The sequence below is a fragment of the Carassius gibelio genome, chromosome B16 (genome assembly GCF_023724105.1).
Source record: "Carassius gibelio isolate Cgi1373 ecotype wild population from Czech Republic chromosome B16, carGib1.2-hapl.c, whole genome shotgun sequence".
NCBI lineage: Eukaryota > Metazoa > Chordata > Actinopteri > Cypriniformes > Cyprinidae > Carassius > Carassius gibelio.
The window spans coordinates 19,748,237-19,775,684 of NC_068411.1; the positions used below are offsets into that span (position 1 = coordinate 19,748,237).

At 37.2% G+C, this 27,448-nt stretch overlaps 3 protein-coding genes across 3 annotated transcripts; 1 reads left to right on the plus strand and 2 right to left on the minus strand.

The window, feature by feature from the left end:
* Nucleotides 1-22: 22 nt before the first annotated feature.
* LOC127975071 (ras-related and estrogen-regulated growth inhibitor-like protein) lies at nt 23-2,631 on the plus strand. Its single transcript, XM_052578846.1, has 4 exons — nt 23-483; nt 590-643; nt 748-824; nt 1,271-2,631. The coding sequence occupies exons 1-4, from the start codon at nt 369-371 to the stop codon at nt 1,679-1,681; spliced, it is 657 nt and encodes a 218-aa protein (XP_052434806.1). The 5' UTR covers nt 23-368; the 3' UTR covers nt 1,682-2,631.
* A 231-nt stretch (nt 2,632-2,862) lies between these two features.
* On the minus strand, nt 2,863-15,200 carry LOC127975067 (uncharacterized). Its single transcript, XM_052578842.1, has 7 exons — nt 15,073-15,200; nt 14,792-14,990; nt 14,621-14,703; nt 13,156-13,393; nt 12,661-12,863; nt 6,150-6,416; nt 2,863-4,172 (listed from the first exon to the last, which is right to left on the minus strand). Exons 1-7 carry the CDS (start codon nt 15,130-15,132, stop codon nt 3,720-3,722), a joined length of 1,503 nt encoding a protein of 500 aa, XP_052434802.1. The 5' UTR covers nt 15,133-15,200; the 3' UTR covers nt 2,863-3,719.
* Nucleotides 15,201-17,550: 2,350 nt separating this feature from the next.
* syt11b (synaptotagmin XIb) lies at nt 17,551-27,155 on the minus strand. The gene is made up of 4 exons (XM_052578869.1): nt 26,933-27,155; nt 22,230-23,146; nt 20,896-21,016; nt 17,551-20,483 (listed from the first exon to the last, which is right to left on the minus strand). The coding sequence occupies exons 1-4, from the start codon at nt 26,964-26,966 to the stop codon at nt 20,173-20,175; spliced, it is 1,383 nt and encodes a 460-aa protein (XP_052434829.1). The 5' UTR covers nt 26,967-27,155; the 3' UTR covers nt 17,551-20,172.
* Nucleotides 27,156-27,448: the final 293 nt, after the last annotated feature.

The window sequence follows — 27,448 nt, forward strand, 5'->3', positions numbered from 1 at the left end:
TATCCTAACGATTTTGTTCTAAAACGTTTTAAAATCTTTTGTTTGGCTCTGTGTGAATGCAAACCGCAAACAAAACAAGTTGGATTAATGGCTCTCTCGCGCTGGCACATTTTTGAGGTCGGTATGAGTTGATTGTGGTCGAAGAGAGAGATAGAGAGAGAAAAACATTTACCGTTGACGCAAATAACACGGGGCTGCTTGATAGGACCAGTTTTGGGCGGTTTCGGTTTGCTAATGCGAATAGGCGCACTGTTCTCTGATTGGTTTGATGACTACTTAACTTCTATAAGCCCCACCCACTGTTTTTATATATAGTTGAAGTAGAACGTGAAGCTCACACTAAACACTCAAGACGTTCATTTGGTGAAATGGTTGTTCTGGTCAAACCAAGTCCTCAGCTGGGCAGCAAAGCAATGGATGGAAATCAGCACAAAGTTGAGGCCAATGTTCTGCTGCTCGGAGCAGAAAATGTTGGGAAGTCAGGTGAGCACAAAACTGAACTTGACTTTGAATGCAGCGAATTCTGTCATGTTTATATGGTTTATTGGCTAAGCTTGCAAATAATAATAATATATTTATTTGTTTGCAGCCCTCACTGTGAGATTTATCACCAGAAGGTTCATCGGAGAATATGGGGATATCGGTACGTCAAATGAGATTTACTATAATACCATTCATAATAACATACAAGCTTTATGTTGTTTATGCACGAGGAGTATTTATTAATTTCACTATGCTCGCTTCCAGAATCAATATACAGTCATATTGACAAAACAGATGGGCGAGAGATAGCCTTAAACATCTGGGACTCACTGTATCCACAGGTATGACGAGTATCTCTTTGTTATCATTTATATCTTTATAAAATTATATTAATAGTATTAAAAAACAATTTTATATAAAAATAAAAAATCCATATATAAAACAAGAAATTATACATACAGATTCAATAAAAAACACACCTGATTGAATAAATATTTCCTATGAGCCAAATGGTTCTGTAAGCTTAAGAGGTATGCTTAAATACATTAAATTTGTTTTATTGACTAATAAAATTGTGCATATGAATTGGAGAGTGAAGGAAAAGCATAATTATGATATTTAATTTTATACTTAATGTATGAGGAAAGTGGGCATGATTTCATTGCTTATTATCATATTTAATTATGCAGAAAATGTAGGTTAAAATTCATTTATACAGGTTTTTTTTGCATCATGCTTTCCTGTTGAAGGTAATGTGATTTGTCCCTCTAAATTCTGTCACCTCCAGAGCTGCGAAACAACTGAATCCATCAGTGACAAGCAGCTGCAGTGGGCAGACGGTGTGATCCTGGTCTACAGCATCTGCGACCGCTCCAGCTTTGAGGTGGTCCGGCAACAGGTGCAGCTCATCCGGTCGACTAGGAAGCTGTCCGCATCTGTCCCGATCATCATTGTGGGGAACAAGCGAGACCTGCTGCATCAGAGAGCCGTGTCGAGTGAGGAGGGCAGACTGTTCGCCCTCTCGGCAGACTGCGGCTTCTTCGAGATCTCGGCGGCTGAAACCTACCACGGTGTGCTGCTGGTTTTTCACGAAATCCTGGACCTCATCAAGGAGTCCAGAGCACTTAAAAAGGGGATGGTCGGAATCAAGGGTATAGTCAGAAGCGTGTCCGCAGTGTTTGGAAAGAAACGAGAGTGAAGAACTGTCAAAGATGATGAGCAAGATGAAGATACGAGGCCCCTGGCAGCCTAGCATCTAAATAGCTGAGAAGAGGACCCCGGCTGATGGGTTTTTGGGGCAGAAGGGAGTCACTTTCGCCTTATTAACCTTCATGGATGGTGGAAGGAAAAAGAATAAGAGAGCATGTTAGAAGTTCAGAGCCCAGATTTATGGTGAAGAAAAGTAGATGAAGTTTGTTACAGCAAGGCGATAAAAGATGTGCTGAAGAGAAGTTGGTCACTGGGTATGTGTATCCAAATGAATCAAGACCCGGCCCGGATCTGTCTTAGTCCTTGTCATTTCTCTCTGAATGATCCTTCAGATCTGAACAGATGATTTAGACAAATTCGAGTGAGCTGCTTTGGACTACAGATGCCTGAAATGTAGAGATGGACTTTAGCTTCCCTGAATTATGAGTCTCCACTGACATTTAGATGTAAATTATTAAATGTGGGAACTGGGAGGAGACTGTGTAGTAAAAATGTACATATATAGATATTATATATATATTTTTTTGTTTGTTTCCTGGCTAGTTTCTTTGAGGTAGTATAAATGTTACTCAAGTAAAGGCACGTTTTAAAGTACAGTTATAATGATAGCGACACATACAAAAAATTCAGAACAATTTTTTTATACAAAAGATTACAAAACTATTGTCATCCAGTCAGAATTGATATGACGTAAGCTTGTCCTTTTGTTGTCCTTTGGTGTGTACGACAAAATAGTTACTGTTAAAGTTATCATTATAATTCTTTCTGTGTGAACAGCCTTAAGCGATGTCACTGACATATTATTGACCTGTGTGGTGTCTACTTGAATCTTTCACTTTTGTATATAAACACAATGTCATTTAGTTGAAGACCATTTTTGAGATGGTTTTAATGCTTGTATCTAAACGATGGATTTCAATAAAGTGAAAAAAAGTAAAATATGCCTTGATTATTTTGAACTAACTGTATTTTATTAAACATTCTGATTACATTTGATTGTTTTTAAAAAACGCCTTACTGACCCCGAAATGTTGAACCGTTGTATTGTCTCTTATGCTTATCTAATTATTGAATCAAAAATACAGTAAAAACTGTAATGTAGTGAAATATTACAATTTAACATTTTTTTGTGCAATTCATTCTACATTCAAACAGCACTCAAAACAACAATCAGATTTTATAAAATGTTTTATTACATTTAAAGTCAATATTACATTTGTTAAAGGAAAAAGCACTACAAGATAAAGACTGTTAGGATTTTAGCTATAAATGTCCATTTAACACCATTTAGTGACAGTACATGCCTATCTATTGAAAGTACACGCCTATCTATGTAGAACACGCTTCACATTAAGTTTCCCGCGCTGTAATTATACATCCTTGTTCTGGAAAGCCCCATGAAATGATCAAACTAACATTAACAGTATCTTATCCTCTCCTCTTGACCGAACATCCATGACCTCAGACTGAATGTCAAACCAATTCAATCAGTCATTTATTGACAGTCTATTAAAAACTGCTTATAATGCATAAGAACTAAGAAAGCTGAGGAATAGAAATAGTTTTAATTTGGTTAAATAAAATGTTATGTTATGCTAACAATAATAATATATAGAAAAAAACAGTGCTCTTGTCATTTTCTGCTCACTTTTTGAGTTGTTTCATTGTCCTAACATCTAGAAAACAGGCATTCAAAGCTAAAAAAAAACCCACCACCTACTCCACATCACAGCACTTCAGAGTGCAAATCCATTCTGTTTTGATTTCATTTTAAGTACAGTGCTTTGTTTTAGCTTTTAAACCATCTGCACAAACTAAAGGCTAGGCTAATGAAGTTATTTAAAAGCAACCAACCAGATTAGTTTTTGTAGGTTTTCCAGAGAAGCCACTGTATGGATTGTGGGTTGAAGGCATGTTTGCTGTACTATCTATAACAGCCTGTGAGCTGCAGCGATCTGTGTTTGAATGCTCTGATTACATTTCTTATGAAATCTTAACATAAATCTTATGTTTGAGAAGATTGGAGCTTAATGTTCTGTGGTTTCCACCACAGGTATGACCTGATCTTCAGATGAAGGGCCAGAGCTCAGAAACTCGAACGCCCGTTGGCTCTGTGTAACTAGCTGCATAATGGGAGCCAGCAGGACCTCGGTGGTGGAGGAACGGCGGCGGATCATATCGGTGGTGGGCACAGCCAGCGTGTCAAGTTCTGGAGGGCCTGAGGGCTGGGAATCCAGCTTCAAACTGCCTTTGCGGCCATTTGCTGAGACTCGGGTGGGAGTTGGGGAGGCAGCTGGGCTTGATGGAAGCCCGCTGGCAGACTCACGACGGGAGCGGGCGTAAAGGCTTCTGCGGCGACGCGGGCGACCGTCCATGGCCTTGAGGAAGAGGCTGTTTGCAGAGGCACGGCTGGAGGGGCTCTCAGGAAGTTCATCTGGAACTGGATTGTTTGCTGCATCGAGATCAGAAACCTGATTTACCTGAGAGATAAGAGAGGAACAGTTGTAACCCAAGTCTCTGGTGCTTTGATTATTTAGAAAATCTTATGCAGCAATTTAATTTAAGCCAGACTCATTGGGAAACCTTGCATATTTCGAAAAAGGGGGAAATTCCAGTGAGTGGCGATTTCTAAATCCAAATTTTCAAAACTTTGAATCCTTTTTGAATAATTTATTTCAAAGCAGTGATTCAGAGCATGTATCAAACTGCCTAAGTCATGTGATTTCAGTAAACAATGCTTTGTTACTGTACATTATAACTGTTTCATAATGTTTAGAAATGTCAGTGATTCGCTGCTGGGGTCAATCTCTATGAAACTAGTGCCAATATGAATTTCCTCTGATCTTTCCTCTGATGTAGACGTTTTTAAGAGTCGTTGTTAGTCTCTTATTTTAATAACACATTTGCGGTTGCTTTGAAAAAGGTGTTTCTATGCATGTTTGACTCGAGCTTTCGTTGCATTTACACCATTCTGATGGGCACTGAGCGCCTCAAAACAGTGAATCATTTTGTGAAGCAACTGGTTAAACTGATTCAAAGCTTTGAAAATCTTTGCTTCTCACTAGTAACACCTACGCTAAATGATTTTAAATTGTTCAAGCACAACAAGACACGAAAGAGAACTCAATTCGGTACCTGTGCTGAGGTCTCTTTTGCACCAGACAAACAAACCATGCCCATTTTGTCTTAAATAATACTTGAATGTAAACAGCTGGGATAAAATCTGATGTGTGTCAGATCTGTACATTTGTTCTTAAAGTCAGATGAGCTTAATATACCTGCTGCTGTCTCGTGCCATTTATTATGGTTTATGTTTGATAAATCAGAAAGGAAACTAATAAAAATCACTCTGCTCAAATCTGCTCTTGACTGAATAACTCCTTTACCTTTAATACTAATTCTATATTAAATTTACACATTTAATATTTCATCCCTAAATACTGAAACATTTCAAGAACTGTGTATTTAATTTGTGAAAACATAAAATCGCAAAAATTTTTATAAAATATGCAGTGACTAATTTTGTTAATTTGTTCTTAGCTGACCATTTACATTAATTTACATTTTAGTACAAGATTATGTAGGCTATTGTTCTTTTTTTTTACTAATCTTGTTAAATAATATCCATAATTGACAGTTGAAACTTTTGGATTTATTTATATTGCTTAAGACACTTAAGATATGTAACTGATTAAACTATTTTCATATAATTTGCTGAGAAATTCTGTTCCTTGTCTTGTTTTAATTGTGATAATTCATTACATATTAAAATGGAATGTTGTCATTGAAATGAAAATTGACCATTACCCCCATTCAGATTTTTAAAATTAAAATGAATTTTGCTAATCTTAGAAAATAAAACTGTTTACAGACAAAAGATTCAAATATTGCCAATTTGGTTTGAACTTCAAACCCTTTTAAACTTGGTCTGAAGTTGAAGAGAAGTGTTTTTAGACTACGACAGTTCTTATATGAGACTGAAGTGTAATTTTGTACAGTGGCCTGAAAAAACATTATGTAACTGATCTAAAATTAGGTACTGTTCTAAAAGAAAGAAATGAAAACAGCAAACCCATCATTCCACAAACACATTTCCCATTACTGAAAAGAAACACGGTAACATGGAGTGTAAATAAACCATGTGATTAAAGTAACACACTATGATGAAACACTGATTTGCTCATTTAGTTTTTATTGGAACATAGAGTGATATATTAGCTTTGTTTATCCTATCAAGCTAAACAGATGTGTTCGGCCAAAAATAAAAAGAAAGAAGAAAATTATGTTCACACTGATAGAGAAGATTATTTTGCCTTTGACATAATGTGATTCTAGAGTGTTCTTTTTCACTAGAACATGTACTTGTATGTCTTGTTAAGAAAAATTGTGGATTAGAACAGGTTCTAGAGTGCTGTTCTTGTATGTGTGTGTGTGTGTCTGTGCACACATGTTCTCACCAGGTCATAGAGCGGGGTGGTGTTGATGAGCAGCTGTATGAGAATCTGTCCCAGTTCCAGTAGGTCGTTCATGATAGTGCGTACCTGGGTAGGCAGAGCCAGTATCTGCTGTACAGGGGGCAAAACCTTCAGTGCCTGTATACCTGATGTGAGCTGAGCCACGAGCAGAGAACGCAGCTCCTCCACACGATACACCTGAGTCGTGTAAAATGACAGAAGCAGCTGCAGCAGGGACTCCACCATCGCCATCAACTGCATTAGACCCACCTGAGCATGACAAATGACAGACAATACCCAATCAGGAAATTAGTGACAATGGTAGACTTGGAAATGACACCATTAGGCATTAATTAAAAAGAGAATGGGACAACATACAGAACTTTAATTAAGTCACGTTTTTATTTCTGAACCTAGTGGCCTGGAAATGGGGCTGAAACAGTTTGATCAAGTGGCAGTAATGACTCTATGCACATACCCACAGGAACGTGAAGGTTTTTTTTTTTTTTGGGGGGGGTATATTCTCTCTGCTCTGGGGAAATAAATCAACAGACAGCAGAAACTGCAATTGCTGTGAAAACTGGCAATGTCAGCCGCAGTTGGGGTCAATTAAACCTCTCATTATCAGACGAACAAGACAGTACTACATACTTTTAGATCTGATATCCTAAATAATCTAATTTCTCTTCTGCTTTTTTGGTCTCGTTTCATTTGGCCTTATTTAATTCTTCACATGGTCAAAAAGCAGATTCACTTAAGGATTTTTTTTATATAAAAAATATAAAGATAAATACTTATAGTTTAGTACTTTTATGGAATTGAATTTTATGGAATCTATTGAGTGAACTAATTTTTCTTGATCACTTTCATGCACTGAGTCATATTTTCCATTAATGTTTTTCCAAAAAGCTTATTCATAAAGGAAGGAGAAATAATCTTCTGACAAAACAGGTAAATCAGTTTAAATCAAAAAAGATGGCAGAAAGAATTATAAATTAGTAAAACTAATTGATGAAAACATACTATTAAAATTACTTGAGTTTTTTTCTACAGCTATATAAATTCATGACCAGCATTTGACAAAATTGACAGAAAATATATATTTTTTGTGTCTATTATAGTTTTTTGGCACGCTAATTTAAAAAGGATGATTCAACTTGTTTCCTTAGAAGAATCGGTTGAGTAAATAATTCAATGACTCACTGATTCAGTTGTTGCCACCTATTTGCATAAAAATATCTATTTCCATCCAAAACAGCCAATTTAACTTGTGTGCAAAATTGGATATAGCAATAAACGTTTAAAAATAAAGTACCATTTCCATCCAACTGCTGGACAATTTATCTCATCCCTTGGTGCAAAGTCACATGAGTTTTTTTATGCTCATGGAGGAATTTATTTGGCAAATGTGCTTGCATCTCCCATTTAAGTCATAAACCACCTCAAGAAAGCATAAAAAGTTTTTCTTTTTTAATTTCCATGTTTCCATGTTCTCTTTTCTGATGTGATACTTCAAAATATGGATAAAAACAGGGTGATGGAAGCTAATGTAACCTACAGAAAGGGCTGCTGAATGGACCAATGGTCCCAATGAACCCAATAAAATAATTTTTATTCAAACAAAAGCTTCAAATCAGTGGGTTTAATCAATAACACTAGAGAATAATTTACAGCATTTTGTACAGAATCTGCTTATCAGCATTAAGATAATAAACAAACAATTTTGAACCAGATGTGACAAATAAACTACATGTAAGTTGATTTGAAGAATAAAAAGATTTTGATTTGTTGAAGTCTGGTTCATGATCAAGGCTTGTCCACACATTCCATACCACAAGCAGCCAACCTCTCACGTGGAGCTTCATCTGCCACCAGACAACATGAGCGTGAGTCCACAGAGCAAAAGAACAGGGCCAGTGTGGCAGACACAGGCACAAACAGTCCAGATTTGGCAGTAGGACCCTCCTACTGTTGTCGGTTCATTTAGGTGAAGGAGAAAGTGGGTCAACCACATTTTAAGGTCAACACTGTGTTCTTTATTCCCATTGTCATTGGGCTCCCAACTCGCCATCGGTCCACAGCACAGCTCGTGACCAACACGTGAATTACTGTAGGGCATTATGCTGCCAAGTCTCACCGATGTATGTCTCTGACAGCTCAGCATAACTCTTGGTAGAACACAATCTGTCACTCACATTTCTGCACTCCAGGCCCACCGGGGTGTCCTTAGAGTTTGTTAATTAAGATTCTTTTGAAAACAGTGCACTGGGGCTTTCATGTTCTCAGCCCCATTTACTCTCAATTGTTGGGAAAGCCCTAAAGGACCCTGTACAGACAATAGTCCAATCCTCAGCACACAAACCTGTCTACTCATACAATACAGAGAGATATGTATGGGTAGACAAGCCTGAGCCTGTCTGTCTGATAGAGGTCATGTGTCTAACAGGTCAGTTGAGGTAGGGTCTATTTGGACACGAGAACAACATTTTCCCATCAGTCTAGTCATGCAGAACTGAGGGGTACTCTTCGCTTCACTGACGGTATTGGGTAGATTCTTGGGCACAGAGCTAAAATGGAAAAATTATAATGTTGTCTAATGACTATTGGTAACACTTTAGTATAGGGACCAATTCTAACTATATTATCTAGTTGCTTATTAGCATGCCTATTATCAACATGCTGTTTATTAGTACTTGTAAAGCACATATTCTGCATAATATTATGACCATACAAACCCGATTCCAAAAAAGTTGGGACACTGTACAAATTGTGAGTAAAAAAGGAATGGAATAACTTACAATTCTCATAAACTTATATTTTATTCACAATAGAATATAGATAACATATCAAATGTTGAAAGTGAGACATTTTGAAATGTCATGCCAAATATTGGCTCATTTTGGATTTCATGAGAGCTACACATTCCAAAAAAGTGGGGACAGGTAGAAATAAGAGGCCGGAAAAGTTAAATGTACATATAAGAAACAGCTAGAGGACCAATTTGCAACTTATAATGTCTATTGGTAACATGATTGGGTATAAAAATAGCCTCTCAGAGTGGCAGTGTCTCTCAGAAGTCAAGATGGGCAGAGGATCACCAATTCCTCCAACGCTGCGGCGAAAAATATTGGAGCAATAACAGAAAGAAGTTTCTAAGAGAAAAATTGCAAAGAGTTTGATGTTATCATCATCTACAGTGCATTATATCATCCAAAGATTCAGAGAATCTGGAACAATCTCTGTGCGTAAGGGTCAACGCTGGAAAAACATACTGGATGCCTGGGAACTTCGGGCCCTTAGACGGCACTGCATCACATACAGGAATGCTGCTGTAATGGAAATCACATCATGGGCTCAGGAATACTTCCAGAAAACATTGTTGGTGAACACAATCCCCCGTGCCATTCGCCGTTGCTGGCTAAAACTCAATAGGTCAAACAATAAGCCATATCTAAACATGATCCAGAAGCGCAGGCATTTTCTCTGGGCCAAGGCTCATTTAAAATGGACTGTGGCAAAGTGGAAAACTGTTCTGTTGTCAGACGAATCAAAATTTGAAGTTCTTTTTGGAAAACCGGACTAAAGAGGACAGGAAAACCTCTCAGTTCAGAAGCCTGCTTCTCTGATGGTATGGGGTTGCATGAGTGCATGTGGCATGGGCAGCTTACACATCTGGAAAGGCACCATCAATGATGAAAGTTCTTCCAAGTTCTAGAACAACATAATGCTCCCATCCAGACGTCGTCTCTTTCAGGGAAGACCTTGCATTTTCCCAAATGACAATGCCAGACTACGTACTGCATCAATTACAACATCATGGCTGCGTAGAAGAAGGATCCGGGTACTGAAATGACCAGCCTGCAGTCCAGATCTTTCACCCATAGAAAACATTTGTCACATCTTAAAAAGGAAGATGGGAAGACAAGAATGGGACAACATTCCTATTCCTAAACTTGAGCAACTTGTCTCCTCAGTCCCCAGACTGTTATAAAAAGAAGAGGGAATGCCACACAGTGGTAAACATGGCCTTGTCCCAACTTTTTTTTTTAGATGTGTTGATGCCATGAAATTTAAAATGAGCTGATTTTCCCCTTAAAATTATACATTTTCTCAGTTTAAACATTTGATATGTCATCTATGTTGTATTCTGAAAAGAAAAATATTGAAATTTGAAACTTCCACATCATTGCATTTAGTTTTTATTAACAATTTACAGTGTACAGTGTCCCAACTTTTTTGAAAACGGGTTTGTACATACCTAATCATACCCAGTACCTATATATAAAATGTATTGTAATTTTATTATGTTGATAAAATATCTATATATCTATCTACTTAAATTTCTTTCAAATAATGTTTTTGTATATAATATAAGTAGTATATTATAATAAATTGTAACATATTCCCGTGATGGCGAAGCTCAATTATCAGTAGCCATGACTCCAGTCTTCAGTGTCATATGATCCTTCAGAAACTATTCTAATATGATGAGTTGGTTTTCAAGAAACATGTTCTATTATTAACCATTGTTGAAAACAGTTATGCTACTTAATCATTTTGTGGAAACTGAGATTCATCTTTTTTTAGGATTCTTTGATGGATGTTAGAAAACAGCATTTACTTGAAATTTATTTTTTTTGTAACAATATAGAAAATTTTAATTTAAAGCCTTGATGAATAGAAGTATAAATTTCTTTAAAATAAAAATCTTAGCAGTAATATATATGTTGTCATATATAAATGCTTGCAAACAGTACAGTTGTCTAAGGGAAGAGGGCTTGATTCTCCTGAAAGCATGTTTGTTCTCCTACTCATTTTTTTTAATCCTGTAACTGAGTGTGTTATCTGTGTGTGCGGGTTGGTTACTGGGTGTTTAAGTCACATGCAGCAACCGCCAAACGGCACGTAGCACTAAATCCCACTGGACTTCCAGCTCAATCATGACCATCTTCTCTCTAAACAAGCAGCCTGACTTCTTGATTTCAGCTTTGATTTCTGAGAAACAAAACATTTCCTTGCTTTTATGCAAACAGAAGCTTTTCATGATTTATTTTCATTGCCATTTTGAGTAACTAAAGAATTAATATGCTAGACTATCAGACGCTAGTCTCTATGTAGCTTGAACGTTAACTTTGATAAGAAGAAGTCTACAAATGAGTGGCTATGACAAAATCTGAGGAGATAAATATACTCTACTTCTAAGTGACTAGAAATAAAAATGTAAAATGTTGTATTAATAAATTCTGTTATCAATTAGGCTTGTTATCACTTTGGCATGGCACGGATTAGTGTGAAAAGATCATACATATTATGTTTTCAGCTCAGTAATACAGCTTGAACTTTTCTCTCCCCTTCCCCATGTCCTTCTTTGCCTGAATGTGTCTCAGGGGTCTTGATTTGGAACAAGTAATTGCTGTGATTTTATTCTATGTGGGTGAGTCTGCAGACAGGAAGCCCTGAGGGTGGCAGGGCACAGTTGAATGACTGCAGCATGGTACTGCAGCACGTAGACTGACTATTTTAACTTCAGACTCAAACAAGAAGGAATAAGCTATGGTTTGAGCAGGCATTCCTTGCCGATATCATCTTGTCAGTGTATATGTTTGAGTCACTCACTCAGACATGTCTGCATCTATATTTATTTTTTGATTTAATCTTAACATACCACTCTCCATTACTGACTCGTGAATCACGTCCTCGTTATCCTGCGTCTTCTTCAGTCTTATTTTAGTATATCTGAGATATTGTCATAGCTTTTTATAGGTTATTTAAATATTATAGCAATAGTTTTATTATGAATTTGAATTAATTTGCATCTTTGTATTTTCTGTTTTAATTTGAATTATAATTAATTTAGTATTTTCATGTTTTTCCATATGAATATATAGTTTTATTATTATTTTATTTCAGTTTTAGTTAATTTAATTAAATTAACTAAAATTAAATCAAGTTGAACTAAACTTTATTTTATTTCAGTTAATATTTATTTTATTTCAAGTAACATGGTTTTAAGTTTTAGTTAACTATAATAAACCTGGGCCCTCATTTATCAACAGTGTATACGCAAAAAATGTGTGCATGATAACTGCGTAAGAAGAACAGTTTCATGCGAAGTGTGGGATCTACCAATTTGTACTAATAAATGCAAGAATGTGTGTAAATACAAGACAGAATATAGAAGCTTTTCTATGCATTGTTGATACTGTAAATTAGGCCCCTGGTCTCTTTTGAAGGGCCCAAGTCTTTTATTTCCTTCTCTCTCTACCCGTTGGAAAGTTAAATAAATCCATTTATAGGCTATTAAAATATGAAAATGGTTAAACTGGGATATAAAAACCATTTACCAGTGATGTTTCAGGACTTGATACCTACACGTCATGTACTTTAGTATTTGTCCCATCTTCAAAAGTCAGTATGACTTTATGAACATTCGGCAGAGCATTTATGTAAAACATGGTAAAGGCTGAATTTGTTGTGAATGTGTTTTTTTTTTTTTTACACACACAGGGCCTACCGTTTCAGCAGCTGCCCCCAGCATCTGCAAAGCGCTGTCAAGTCTTTCTCTCAGCTTCATCAATCTGTGGTACATCTGAAGGTACAGGCACAACAACAGGCTACGGATACGTGTCCTCATTCGAGGCTCTTCGTCATCATCATCATCAACTTCGTCATCATCTTCATCTTCATAGCTCTGCACTCTTCTCTCCCACTCACGATCTGCAGGACAAACTCGATTATTCAGAATCCATCTGAAATAGGCGTAGTCTCTGAGTTTAAAAAATGCGAATTTGATAAAGTTTCATGTTATTACACGTTTCTCTATGTACCCTCAAGTGTGAGATGGTGCCAAACGACTAGCAAAACAGAAGAACATTTGCGCCATCTTGTGGTTAAGTCTTGTGTACACATTTTTTATGGTTATTTCATGATAATTTTTAGACAACAACAACAAAAAATGTGTCCCCCTGTCCGGTCCGAGCCTGTATGAGTTTGAGCCACAGTTTCTTACGCAGCGTGGGTGGCAGAGGTAGATAGTAGGCCACTGCCGCCTCGGACTGAGTGATGAGTTCATCCAGACCCGCGGTGATCACTCGCCCAGGAGCCGAGTCTTGAGCTTCCGCTAGCAGGCGCCAGCTCAGATGCATCAGCTGATCCCATCTGTCCACGGCTCTGTCCAGCTCATCATTCATTCGAGACTGCGCATCATCCAGCCTCGAGAAGAAAGCGTCCTTCAGATTAGTAACCACCTGATGGAAGAGAGGACAAGGACAACTTAGTGAGAGGTATGGACACACAGCAGCAAAGGACACTTTAGAGAGAGGTATGGACATCAGCAGAAGAAACATCGAGATTTATGTTCATTTGAAAAGTGGCGAAACACTGAGGGAAAACAAAAACAAACCAAAAATAGACACAAACACACACTACTTAAGTTAAACAAGTAACTTTGAGCCTACTTCATCTTAAAAAGTAAAAAGTAACTTTAACCGAAAAGTGCGCGAAAAGTCGACTGAATCTGTACTAATCGTATCATGAACGTTTTCCGTTCAGTAACGCAAACAATTTAACTTAACTGACGAAATTAATAGTCCTACTGTCATTATTTGCACACATAATGATTAATTTACATTCAGGAAATGTATCACAAAAAAAAAAAAAAAAACTCTCCTAAAACCTGCTAAAAGTGTATTCATGAGGTTCTGTTATAATGTAACAGTATCAAATCAAGTTTTGACTGAAAACTTACAGGCTGTGGTTTAGACAGAGATATTCTGACATCTAATAGTCGACTGGCCTATAACTTATTGTTCAAAACACCTTTAATCACTATATTTGAAGGGCAGCTCTAATAGTTAAGTGTCACATAAGTGAGTATAAAACTCACATAAAACATAAACCATAAGCACCATCAGCTTTTAATAAATCATGCACACAGACAAAATGAATAAACATACATACATGCATACATAAATAAAAAAATAATCACCGAACTTTGATTCCTCAGATTAGCAAAGGCTACTGATACAGATATAAATAAATTCAGTAAGTAAAATATCTATAAAATAACAACATCCAGCAATAAAGTGGTCTTACGTCTTAATTCGCTTAATAGAATTTAAACAAAAATGCAAGTAGGCAACTTACTCTTATGTTAAAATGGAATACTTACTATATATAGTATGTACCGAAGGTCATATTAAACAGATTAAACAACTTTAAATTAATAATAATAATACTTATAATAATTATTTTGTGTATGTGGAAAAATATAATAATAATGAATTATTTTAGGTAATGTAAATAGCCTATACCAATTAGTTATTTACATCATTTCAAAAACAGAGTAAATATCATAACTTAAAACTTTATTAATTCTGTTATTTAAAATACATTTGTTGACTTTTACCAGACAGCCGATATGTAGTAGCTGCAATACACAACTGTTGCTCAAATTCACTCACTCACACACTCACCTCATCTGTGGGCTGTTGGAGAATTGGGAAAAGCTTCTCTAGTTGCTCCAAACCCACCAGTGCAAAACTGTTCACTGCCTCGACTGCAAAGGCAGACATAAAATCAAGTCACCTCCTATAAGCATTTGATTTCCATTGTTTATTGTTAGAGATATCATATGAGAAACTTACTTTCTGGTTCTAGGTTCTGTAGCAGAGGTGCTGCTTGTTTCAGGGCTGCTGTGGATGCACTACGGACGCCCAGCTCCGCTACCACTCCCACAAACCCGAGCAGCGGGTAACGACCTTTCACGCTTGTGTAGACGGAAGAGGCCTGCTGCAGCGCTGAGCTGACGAGTGGCAGTTTTGCCACACGCTTTAGTACGTTCCCCTGCACAGGCAAGTCAGAGTCTTACTAAACATGGTAATGATGCAATATGAACAGTGTGGAGTGACCCTTCATGAAAACTCACCTCACTGTTCCTTGTTTTGGACATGTTTGCTTTACACTCTGGAAACAGAACATAAAACATTCAAGTACTTTCTTCTTCATACTTCTGACATTATCATTTCATTTCAGTTATGTCAGTACTGTTCTGTATTCAATATCTGACCTGCCCATGTCAAGTCAGCTGATGGCACAAGACAATAACATGTCTATGTTAGAAATCCTTGCTGTGGAAATTTCATTAAGCGCTTAAACCACACAGGCTTGTTTGATCTAGCATTCAAACAGTAAAATATAGAATATGTGGGTGGATAGAAGACAGTCATGAAACTTTGAAAAATCCCGTGATCAAATCCCGTGGCTTTTTGACATTTATTGAAAAATAATGCACAGAAATCCAGTTTATTTTTAAGTATTTCCTGAAGTATATTTGAGAAACATAGTGAATAGTTCAGTGAATAACTTTGTGTTAGTGTCAGTGGAATAGAAGCTGTCATTTGATCACCAGTGCTCCAGAAATATCATACTAGGTAATGGCCCAGGACCTCCAACCAAAATCAGTGAAACCATTCAAAACCATGAAGTGTTTTTTAAGTTTCTCAAACATATCTTCAGATCAAAGGATTCTTCAGAATGTTATCTCATGGTATAAAATCCAGCTGTGTCAAATCTGATCAAAGCATTCTCACAGGCCTGTTTATAATATCAAATGTGTTGCTTTCAGATTCACTTACTGCACTCTTACAGATCCCAGTGGGTCAGTACTGAGCAAGTGCTTACATGCAAAAAAAAAGAAAAAAGAAAAAACGATCTGAATAAAAAATGGATAATCACAACAAAAACCTAAAAAAAAAAGTGAAAACTAGACATGATACTGGATTAAAGCTTGTGTGTATCAATAACATCAATAATATTTCTGGGAAAGTCTCTAAAGCTTTAGGTCATGTAAGATGCATGGGTAACTGATGCTAGTTTGGGACACTAAAGGACATGTTAGGCACCTGTCTAAGCTTATTTTACAGCAAACCAATTTTATCAATCTCTCTCAGACACCCTTTGCTCATCAGCTATAGTTGTATGGTAATAGATTTAAAATGTTGCACAAATTTCATAATAAAGAAAAAATGTCACACTGATTCACTAAGATTGTAATACTATTTCACCAGTTTCTAAAAGTAGTTGTGTCATGCTTTCGGTTATTATCGAGTAGACTGTCAAAAACTGTCAAAGCAGCAGCAGTTCTTACCTTTGAGCTGAAAGAGTGAGGCCTTGAAGATGGTAAAATGTAGAAATGTCTCTTTATCACAAACCCACTAGATTTGCCCTTTATATTAGGTCCCGGTCCTTGTCTGCTGTGTCTGAAACGAGGGTTTTGTTGGATGGTTTTGTCATTTTTCATGGTAGATGCATGTGATACCCCTCATTTAGGGTGCGGCCAGTCCACAAATGCCGAGACGTTTTTAAGACGTTTTTTGCTAGTTTACCTAACAGTGACAAAGATAGTCTTAGGACTGTGTGATGTGTATATGTGTCTGTTTCTCGCATATATGACATTTCTCAAATATGCATTTTCACTTAATTGCATTGCTTCAGATGAAAAATAGGACTTGCATGGGGTACCGCGTATACACCAGAATTATCTTTATTCTTTAAAATCTGTGGAATGACAATAAGTATCAATGTCTCTCAGATCTTTATTGTAATCAACAGACAAGTATAGTTGACAAAAATCTCATAGAATATAACCTAAATGTAGCTTAAACTTGTGATATATGAATACGTCAGCTGTGTACAGAGTCTAATCATATATTTCTAGCCAGTTTTAATTTTATCACCACAGTTCAAAAGTTGAATGAGTAATTCAGCTCCCTTTATGTCAGCATTCCTGAATGAGGAAGCATGATCTACCAGAAACTTCCAAGAAAATCAGTCTTTCATTGGAGACGAAGTATATTAAGGACATCTCACGTTGCCAAGTCATAACTGAAACCCTTCACAAAGACTCTCTTTGGAGAGTCATGTAGTGTCATATCCATTTGCCTCGGCTCTCAAATTAAAAAAATGAATCAGTAAACTAGAGTTTTTAATGCGTGTAGATAATAATTTGATAATGGATCCTGGGAAATTTCTCAGACTTGCCATGAAGCTTCTGGACCAAAAGAGGATACTATTGTATTTCATTTTTTAGACAGACATGTCTGATAACATTTAAATATCAGAATTGTTTACTATGAATAATCTTATCCGTAATATAAGAGCAAGACCAAAGAAACCCTCATGGTTAATTTAGTAATTGCAAAAATGTTTTACATTTTAATTGACGTCACTGCTCACACCGCAGATATTTGCTTTGGTTTAGCTTTAATACCATTCATTTACTAAGGCACTATAATATTGGCATATTAAGATTTTCCAAAGGTTCTTTATTATGACCCGTGAGCACATTTTGAAAATATCCAAATAATTTAGACACTGGATTGAAAATATACTTGAGGAGAGAGAATTCAATTGTGTAACACGTTTATTTTGCACATTCAGTGGGTGTTAAAAACACTAACATACAAGTGTGTGTGTAACATTAGCAGAGATCTCACAGCATTTTGCAGTACAGTATATGTCATAGTCACAAGATTTGTTTTTAGTTTGCACTAATACAATAATTTGTCCTGCCAATTAATTTTTGAACACCAAAGTGATTGTATATAGGTCACATATGATTTTTTTTTATGTATAATTTTTTAATCTATTGTTTTTTTCTTCTCCTGTGTGTTGTTTGTCACATGGATTGAATCTTTTAATATCTTACCATTTTGTCATACCAGTGATCCCACACACAAATTATCTTCTATAAGAGAGACATTACTGGGTGGATAGGGTGAGCTTTTATACATGGAGTGTGGCTTAAGTATTTTAAAAGCTTAAATGGAAAGAAGCATTTTTCCATCCAGAATTACAGTTTAGAATCTTAACATCTCTATGATAGACAAACTATGTGCCGCACAACCAGCTGAGCACTAGAGGCTAATATGTGGAGAATTGATTAGAAATGTCTGGATATATGTATAGGAAGTGACATTTTGTGTTTAACAGATCTGCTATTGTCCCTGCTCTGCTGGGTCTCCTGAATCTTGGGCATATTTCCTATTTGGAAAGGAAATCTAAAATAATGTAAAGGTTTTGGTTCCAATTTACTTTATTAACAAAACACATTATATGTATTTTTAAACTACACAACCAGTAACTACATGTTGTCATATACTTCAAAATGAAGGTTCCAAAAGTAGGTTTTGCAGCAATGCAATATAAGAACCATTTTTGTGTCCCCAAAGAACCTTCAAGTGAACATTTCTAAAAAGAAAAAAAATGTCTTAATGTAAAGATCATTTTAATAATCTAAAGAACATTTTTCCACCTTCCTGCAATTGAGGGTTCCATGGATGTTAAAGGTTCTTCATGGAACCATCAATGCCAATAAAGAACCATTATTTTTAGGAGAGTGTAATGTAGTTGTGTTGTGTATTCAAAACATTAAAAAGAACTGACTCATTAGATTAATTTGTTCTGTAATACTAGTATACTGGTTGTGCTAAATGATTTTTATTCTGTAGAAACTGCCTAATTAGAGTTGTTTTTGGGAGTCGCACTAAAATGCTGTATGTTTTTGATTCATTAAAAATACCGGACTTATTATTTATTTGAGATTCATATTACACTGGTCACACTATATGGTCCGAATTTTTTTAATTCAATGTTAGCAAAAATTGCACATGAAAGAATCGTTAATGGAGATAAACGTCATTTGTTTCCAGTATTTATTAAATTTTTCCCCCCAGATTTTTGGTCTGAAAATCTTAATTCTAACGCCATATGAAATACAGTATACGGTATGCCAGATTCAGACCTCAGGCTTGGTAAATGAACAGTGAGGAGCACCAATCAGAGATAAAGGCCCCAGCTATCGGCAGGCACACTGGCAAACCATGAGAGTGAAACTGAGGTGAAGGAGATATCTTCCCCCTTGACTTTATGAACTATAAATGATAAAACGCTATATATATCCTTCCATTTCCCAAACATCACACAAGAGGGCTCAGAACGACCCCGTAATACATCAGAGCTTTCCCGCTCCAAACTACGAACACACCTCTTTGTCTATCACTATATCACACAGGATTTAAAATGAAAGTGAATCCAATCCACATTAAAAAGGCAATCTGATGACATTGGGTAGTACAGTCTATGAAACACTGAGCCACTGTTTTATGTGAAGTAAAGCCGTGGTGTATGAAATTCATTCAGACAGTGACATTCAGAGTGCGTTTGTAGCATAGCAGTGCAGATGAAGTTGTTCAGGGCCAGATTTATTCAAAGTACATGATGAAATCATTGCACAAGCAATAAATCAGGCCCAAAGTGCTGCCAATAGGGTTATTGTTGTACAATCACATGACTCAACTTGTAGCTGTGGAGAAAGTGACACAGCGGGAATCTCCAAAACATCTCCAGCCAAAGCATAACAGAACAATTTATACTTCAGCGTAGATCTTACAACCTGTTTCACTTCAGTGCATTTCTCAGACAGTGGAGAATCAGTACATTTCAGAAGATGCTCGTCACAAGCTCCTTTAAAACAAACTCCCCCACAAACTCCCGGAAGTTTAATGTGGGCCAGCTTCGCAAATCCACACAATGTCCTGTTCTGGAGTGGAATATGGAGCGTCCAGACATGCGTTAAGATTTATTAGGACAGTTACAGAATCCCAAACCTCATAAATTCCTAACAGTCAATATGTTTTTTTTTATTATTTTGGTCTCGTTTATTATTTCTCATGTATGTTTGTGTTCAGGCGGTGTGTACGTGTGTATGTCTGTTTATATGTGAGCATCTGAGTGAGAAACTAAATGTGCACTTTAAAAAGATTCATTTCTGAAGCCCATCATCGCATTAACAAAGATGGCTTAAGTCTTTTTTTTTTTTTTTTTTTTTACAAGTCCTCCTGATAATCAGTTACCTTCCATGTAGTGACGATAACATAAAGGCATCTTTTCCCAAAACTCTCTCTCTCGTTATTGTTTCCTGTGTGCCTGTGTTTGAGCGTGTGTGCGCAGAGATTGTGGTGAAGCTCTAATATTCGTTGAGCGTGTGCCACTTTGAGATTTGGCGCCTTGGGTTTTGGCAGACCTCCTGCCAGTGGGCTGCTCCCGAGGGGCAGGGGCTGTTTGCGCCGAGTACCAGGCGTCCCAAGGCCTGGTTTTTAGTAGTGCGGTCAAAGTCCATGACTAGGAACTCAATAGAGATGTCTGGGAGCAACTCAGCCGGCACGTCATAGATGAAGGATTCGTTAAAGACTGGATTGAGTGTGCATTTCTTCACATGCGTTTTCTTCTTCGCAATGCGCTTGTGGCCGTAGAACACATTCAACTTCACATACGGATCTGGGACACACAATGGGTCATTACATTAGATACTTAGGTGAGATATAAAAATTCTATTTTACATCTATTGAATGTATTATAATTTTTTTATAATTTGTTAAATATTCACTGTGTTTATTTGACTGTCAAAAGTTTATTTTGTAGTGTCTGTTTTTATTTTTTTTTTAAATATCAGTACTTTTGATTCAGAAATTTTATACAAGAGTAATAGCTCTGGTATAGCTTTGCAAACACAGGAAGAAATTACGTTTTAAATTGTTTTTCATAAAATACAGATTTACTTATTTTTTTTAGCAAATAAATCCAGCTTTGGTGAGCATAAGAGACTTCTTTAAAAACATTAAAAAAAACATACTGATCCCAAAACCTTTCAACAAGTGTTATAAAAAAAATATTATAAATGTACACTTACTTCCAGATAGGCCAGTGATGTCCAGTGTCGGAAGGTGTTTTGCTTTTAACACCACCACACTCAGTCTGTGAGAAACAGGTTGATAGGAAAGAGAGACCAGCAGCTCTCCATGGCTCACACACTGCAGGAATTCAAATACACAGACACAAAGGTTTAAAACATTATTCAACACTATTGAATAGACCTCTTTTGGCTTGAATCAAAATTACAGTACCCCTACATTACCCTAGGTTCACTAAGCACCTCAGTAGCACTGGAAGAACTGCCGCATTAGCAGGTAAGTGATAATGCGATAGCTCTTTAGCACATGAACTGATCAGATGTATTAAAAACAAGTACAAACTGAGTGAGCTGATGACTTGTTATAAACTTGTTTTCTGTTTATCTTCGCAGCTTAGGTTCTGTGGAGGCACGAGGAGGCTTTCATGTATGTGCCAACTGGATTGTCTACGCATCATCTAAACCCACTCAGAGAGCAGGAGGATAAGTGCATTTATCAATGACTACAAACTGCAGTAGGAGGATGAGACAGTGATGCACGGTGATTCAGTGCTGAGCTCATACAAGTGTCAGACTTATAAAAAGAACCCAGTTGAATCAGTCAAACAATGCCAGGGCAAACTGAAAGCAGGAAATAATTGTTATATTTAGTGGCATTCTTCCTCCAAATCCTCATGGTTAGGGGAAGGCTAGGCCCCAGCCTTATACACGCTCCGCCTATCCGCAACATCTTATTTACATAATGACCAAAGCAATATACCAAGCACAGCGCAAATAGTTTAAGACATGCTTTTTTGACTTGACTTTTTACTGCTAATTCTTCATTGTGCGTCTTTAGTAAATCCTGACAGTACTTTTTTAATAGCAAAAGATGGTTTACGCTAGCGAAATGTATTTCATTTAACCCTAACCATACTAATAAGGAAAAAATACTTTAGATAAATATAACATTTGTTTCATTCATTATTTAAAATTGTAATTTGATTTAATATTTGCCAAAAATATAACATTTTATATTAAAAACAAGCAAGCTCAGCCCAGATTTAAAAAGTAACGCAAAAGTAATGCAACACATTACTTGTCATATAAGGTAACTAAGCAACATATTAAGTAACTTCTTTAGGGAATAACACAATCTTTTAGTGCATTACTTTTAAATAAACTTTTCCCAACACTGATTATAAATAAAAAAATTCTTACTTTTGGTTTACATTTTTCTTTTTCATGCTGCATGTATATAATGCATTGCATTGTGCAATACAATATAGTCAAAATCTGTATTTGAACAATGTACTATGGTATAGACCGAGTTTTGGCTCAGTGCTCTTTCTCACCTGCATACTTCTCTTTGTGATCTGTTGCGTAATATGAACTTGGCCTGTACTCGGGTCCACACCTGCCAGTGGAACCATCGCCTCCCCGATCACATCGTCTCGTGAGAACCGGTCAAAGCTCAGCACCAGGAAGTGCAGAGTGAGATCCGACAGGGAGCTGTACGGCACGCCATAAAATGTGAAGGTCTCATCAAACGCAGGTTCCAGAGTCTTCCTCAGGACCCGAGTCTTAACACGATGTTTCTTTTCGGGGAGAATGGTCATCTTCACATAGGGGTCGGCACTGCCCGCATGGCCTTCTACGGCCGGTAACCCCCGAGCCTCCAGAATGGTGACCACCAAGGCCTTTTTAGGGAAGTTATAATCGATTGCGATGCTGAGATCTCCTCGGCTGGGCTCTTCTGCAGGGGTGAAGGGTGTAGCTGTGCTGGAAACTGTAGTACTGGAGGTCTGACTGCTGCTGGCAGAGCTGCTGTCCAGACAGGAGTAATCCGCATGCACAGGAAGTTCCCTCTCCAGCTTGGGAACCTCATGGCCACTTTCCCCAAGCCTCATTTGCATTTGTTTCTCTCCCAGCAGGCCGCTTTCTGCTGCCGAATCCATATCTACCAGCACCACTGGGCGGCCCTTGTTGCTTTGAGCCCCGTCGGTGGTCTGGGATCTGGCCTGGCGTGCCACTCGTATGATCCTCTTGCTGCTGGTAAGCGTGTCGGGGTAGATGCTCATTCCTTTCAGCATGTGAATAAACCTGTACGGTGGGTCTGTGAGAGGATCACTTTGTTCCGATTGGATTCCATGGAGCTTGTAGTTCGTCCTGTTGTAATGTTTCTGACAGCAAGTCCACACAAAGATTAATGCAATGATTGCAACGACCAACACACCGGCACCGATAAACCCCGCCAGCACTGGGGACATATCTAAAGAAAAAACAGAGACAGAAGAGTAAACTGACTGAAAAACAACTCACATCCATCTACATTCACCCACAGCATATTCATACCTGAAGATGTTCACAAGCTTAAATCGTAAAGAATAAACAAGTCTTTCTTGTTAAAGCTTTTGGTTAAAGAATAAAAGCTCGGAACATGCAGACACTGACAAACTCACAGTAGACTCGCTCTATATCTACTTCTTGCCCACTCCACCCGCACATGCAGAGGAACACAGTCATCCCACACAGCGACGACTGCATCCGGTCTCACAGCAACACAGCTATGAAATATTGAAAATTCTTGCCTAAGTGTATTTACACTTGGTTCTGTGTAAAAGCTGTATCAGAGTGTTGGCCATTGTCAATGGGGTCTAAAGGCATTCAATGGTGTGTTACATTAGCAACGTAAGAAGGTCAAAGTGACCTAACTTATGAGATCAGATGTTAGCTCAGCAGTTCTAGTGGCAATTTTGTGATGAAGACAAAGATTCAGAAAATAAGAGAAGGCAGCAAAAAATCTAATACGTAGAGGAGTCTAGTCATCACAGCCCAGAAGGAACAGCATGATGGAGCTACAGCCAAAATGAACAGCATGAGGCAGACAGAAAAAGATATTTGCCAGCGCTCCACCCAGTCTGTTGTTCTTTGCTCCATCACTCTCACCCAACCCCACCCAAAGACCCTCACCCCACTTGCTAGATGATGCAAGACTTGGCAGGCTCCGAAAAAACAGCTGCTCCAATTGCCTGCCTGGAAACATCCCATGGGGCATATACTGTACTCATATGAACCAAAAGCACATGGAAACAAAGAGGATTGACAACCAGCTCACGCACACATGTACACAACTTTTGCTTACATTTTTAATCAATGTACCGACAGTACAAAAGCCTCTTACCTCTCAAAAACATCTCATTGACTAAATTCTAGGCAAACTCAGTATTTCTCAGGATATAAGTCAAAATAACATCCCTTTAGAGTCCTGACAGGTGTGTCTAGACTGTGAACACGATAGAGTGATCAGACATCAAAAACCAGAGATACATCAGTCTAGAGTGTTGGTAGCTTAATGATGAACTCAATGCTAGTTAAAACACTGCAGGAAGAAGAAACCTGTGAGGGTTGCAAATAAAATGCCCTATCAATGTTATGCCCTTGAGGAAGACAATTAATAGACTGTAAGATCCTTCAGATGAAAAGAATGAATCTTTCTGAAGTTTCTGTCTGTGGCTGAGGACGATGAGTTAAAGGATGTGTGCTCTGACTTTCCCATAACAGAAAAAGGCAATACACAATACTGTCTACTGCGGTGTAATCAATTCAAGACATTAATTTACCAACCCTGACAGAAATTAGTACTGCCAGTTATTCCAGCACTGTGGTCTCAGTGTGCATATGTCATACCAGAATGATGCAGCAAAAACATTTAGAAAAACCTTCATCTTGTCCCATTTAAAGTCGTTATGTAATGAAAGTAGTGGCATATTTCTTCCATATCGTGATGTACATTCAAGTGAAACGGATTATCGAAGAGATAAAACTTGTAGGGTGGGACTTGGTTCAGTGCTTTGGATTTTGATTGGATGGAGGCAAATCTGAATCATGTTTGCAGTCAAATGTGAGAAAGCTGACTAAATGATTGGAAAAGTCGGGCAAAAATCAACAAAGAGAAGTCTGTCGTTTAACAGGAAGAGCTGTTTCCCAAAGCATTTTAATTAATTAATAATGAATCACAGATTAGCTGGTTGTATCTCAAACAAGATAAGATCCACCATTGTAAAAAAATATTGTCCTACACTCAATATTGTCCTACAGGATTCTAAACAAGGTCAAATAGCATAAATCCTATACGACTCTGCACATCATCCAAAGCACATGGTGCCTGCTCTTTGAATACATGTACAGCCCACAGTGAGAGTGGGCAAAGAAGCTGTGTCTGGAGAGTAAATGTCTCTCGGAGGCTCATGGCAGATGGAGGTGGGCACTGTGGTGCCAGCTGGTACTGGCCTCAGATCTGAGGACACTTCTTTCCGTCACTTTATCCCCCACTCTCAGACACGACACAGTTATGCCTAAACATTAGCCCTAAAAATTAAACTTCTTTAAAAATAATGATTTTTGTATCAGTTTAGCAATTAAACTGAAACATATACTGTAAAACAGAGAACAACATACTCCGTTTTCAGCTTCTCTACTAAAACTGTCCTTCTCTACTAAAACTGTCCTTTTGTCTTAGTTCAGGTGTTGTGGAGAGGAAATCAGTTGTGTAATTCAGATTAAAAAAAAAATGTTTTTACACAACTCCCATTGTATTTTGTTGTATACCAGTTTTATTTATAAAAATAAAAAAACCTTATGCCACTCCCATCATTACCCCATCACTATACATCTGAAAGAGACGAGAAGACCCTCTTATGCTCAACACTTATACTGTCTGTTCACACTGAACACCACAAACACTCTAAACCACAGAGCTGGGGCCCAGAGGGGCATTAAAGTAACCTTTAAAATAAGCAACAAAAAAAAGTTTTAAATAATATATGCTAAAACAACTGAAATATATATATGTATATTTCAGTTGTTTTAGCATATATTATTTAAAACTTTTTTTTGTTGCTTATTTTAAAGGTTTTTTTGGACAGTGAAAACTCTGGTTCTTCTTCAAAAAAAGCAAAGCTGTTATTGAGAGTATTTCTTAAAATATAATATATATATATATATATATATATATATATATATATATACATATATATTATATTTCTTAAAATATATATTTTAAGAAATACTCTCAATAACAGCTTTGCTTTTTTTGAAGAAGAACCAGAGTTTTCACTGTCCAAAAAAAACCATGGATATATAAAGGAGTATAATTAGTAAAGTTTTAGGAAATTCTTTTTAAAATGAGGAATAGGCTATACATTTTTTGAGTTGTGTCAAACTCTAAAATATTATATTTGAGTAAATATTGTGGGTACAGAACAAAATACAACACTTTAAAAAACTCTGTCTTTATTACGTATACTGGAAATAATGAAAGACTGGAAAAAACATGGTGTCTCTAAATATTGCTGCAGAAAACAGGGGTTTTGGAGCCTAAGAGGTTGAGAACGACTTCCCTAAATGGCACCTGTCAAAAAATAGCCAAAGATTTAAAAAACAAAAATGTATTTTTGATGAAAATGTTTTTTTGACAAAATAAATAATAAGCTATGGGACATAAGGGTGTGTAAAAGAATGACATTTTCATTTGAGGTTAAACTGTTCCTATAAGAGGGTTTTTAAGCTAAATTATTGGAACGAGCACAGGAAACCTCATAAACCTGCATAATTGTGCTTTTGACCCAAACCTTATAGTTACTTAGATGGAGCCCTTGTAATAAATTCCCGTGTGACAACTAGCCCCTATAGTTTGGCAGGTGATTTTGAAGACATGGGTGGAGGCTGTAATCTCAGTGGTGCGTTATTAACAAACAAAGAGCCTTCGGGTCCAGCCCGGGATAGACATCACGTCATTCCTGCTCCCATCTCTCCATTTAAACACTTTTGCAACATGGCGACGTTCACAAACACTCACAATATAACGAATCACTGCATGAATGAACAACAGCCTATACTGATGGTGGTTGTAGTCTTGATTTAAGAAACTGACCAAGCGCTGTCCAAAATCTCACATCATAAATGAGCGCTATCTTAACCATGTCAAATGTATCCATAATGCGTAACATTCATATCTCAGGCGTATCGGGAAGGCTCAGGCCTGCGCTATACTCACCGTACGCCGCGCCTATTTCTGTGATCTCAGCCATTTTGCGGGTTGGGCGACTGCGATCCGGATAACAGCAGTGGAAAAAACTATAAATGTCGATGGTCCTTCGTTTAGCTGATATAATGTGGATGATTCATGGCTACATCTCCACGGTACGCGGTGTCCTAGTGTCCTCGGTCCAGGCTGCTGTCGGATGCTGCGCGCTGAAGGATGCACTGCGTCAGTCTGAACGAAGTACCGCCCACCAGCAGCGCGCAATTCATTGACAGCATCCCAACACCGTACACTCCTGTATTTTCCATCAACTTCATATCCAACGAAAATTAATAAATTGCAACAATAACTCATGATCCTACTGAAAAAATATGTTTTTTTTTTTGTTTTGTTTTTTGGTAACAGCTACATCTACTTTGTATATAATATAATCACATAGTATTTTTTTAAAAAAGATTACATGCAGTTATAAATGAGAAAACACATAGCCTATGTGGATATGAATACTTACCTATGCAAAAGGCATTA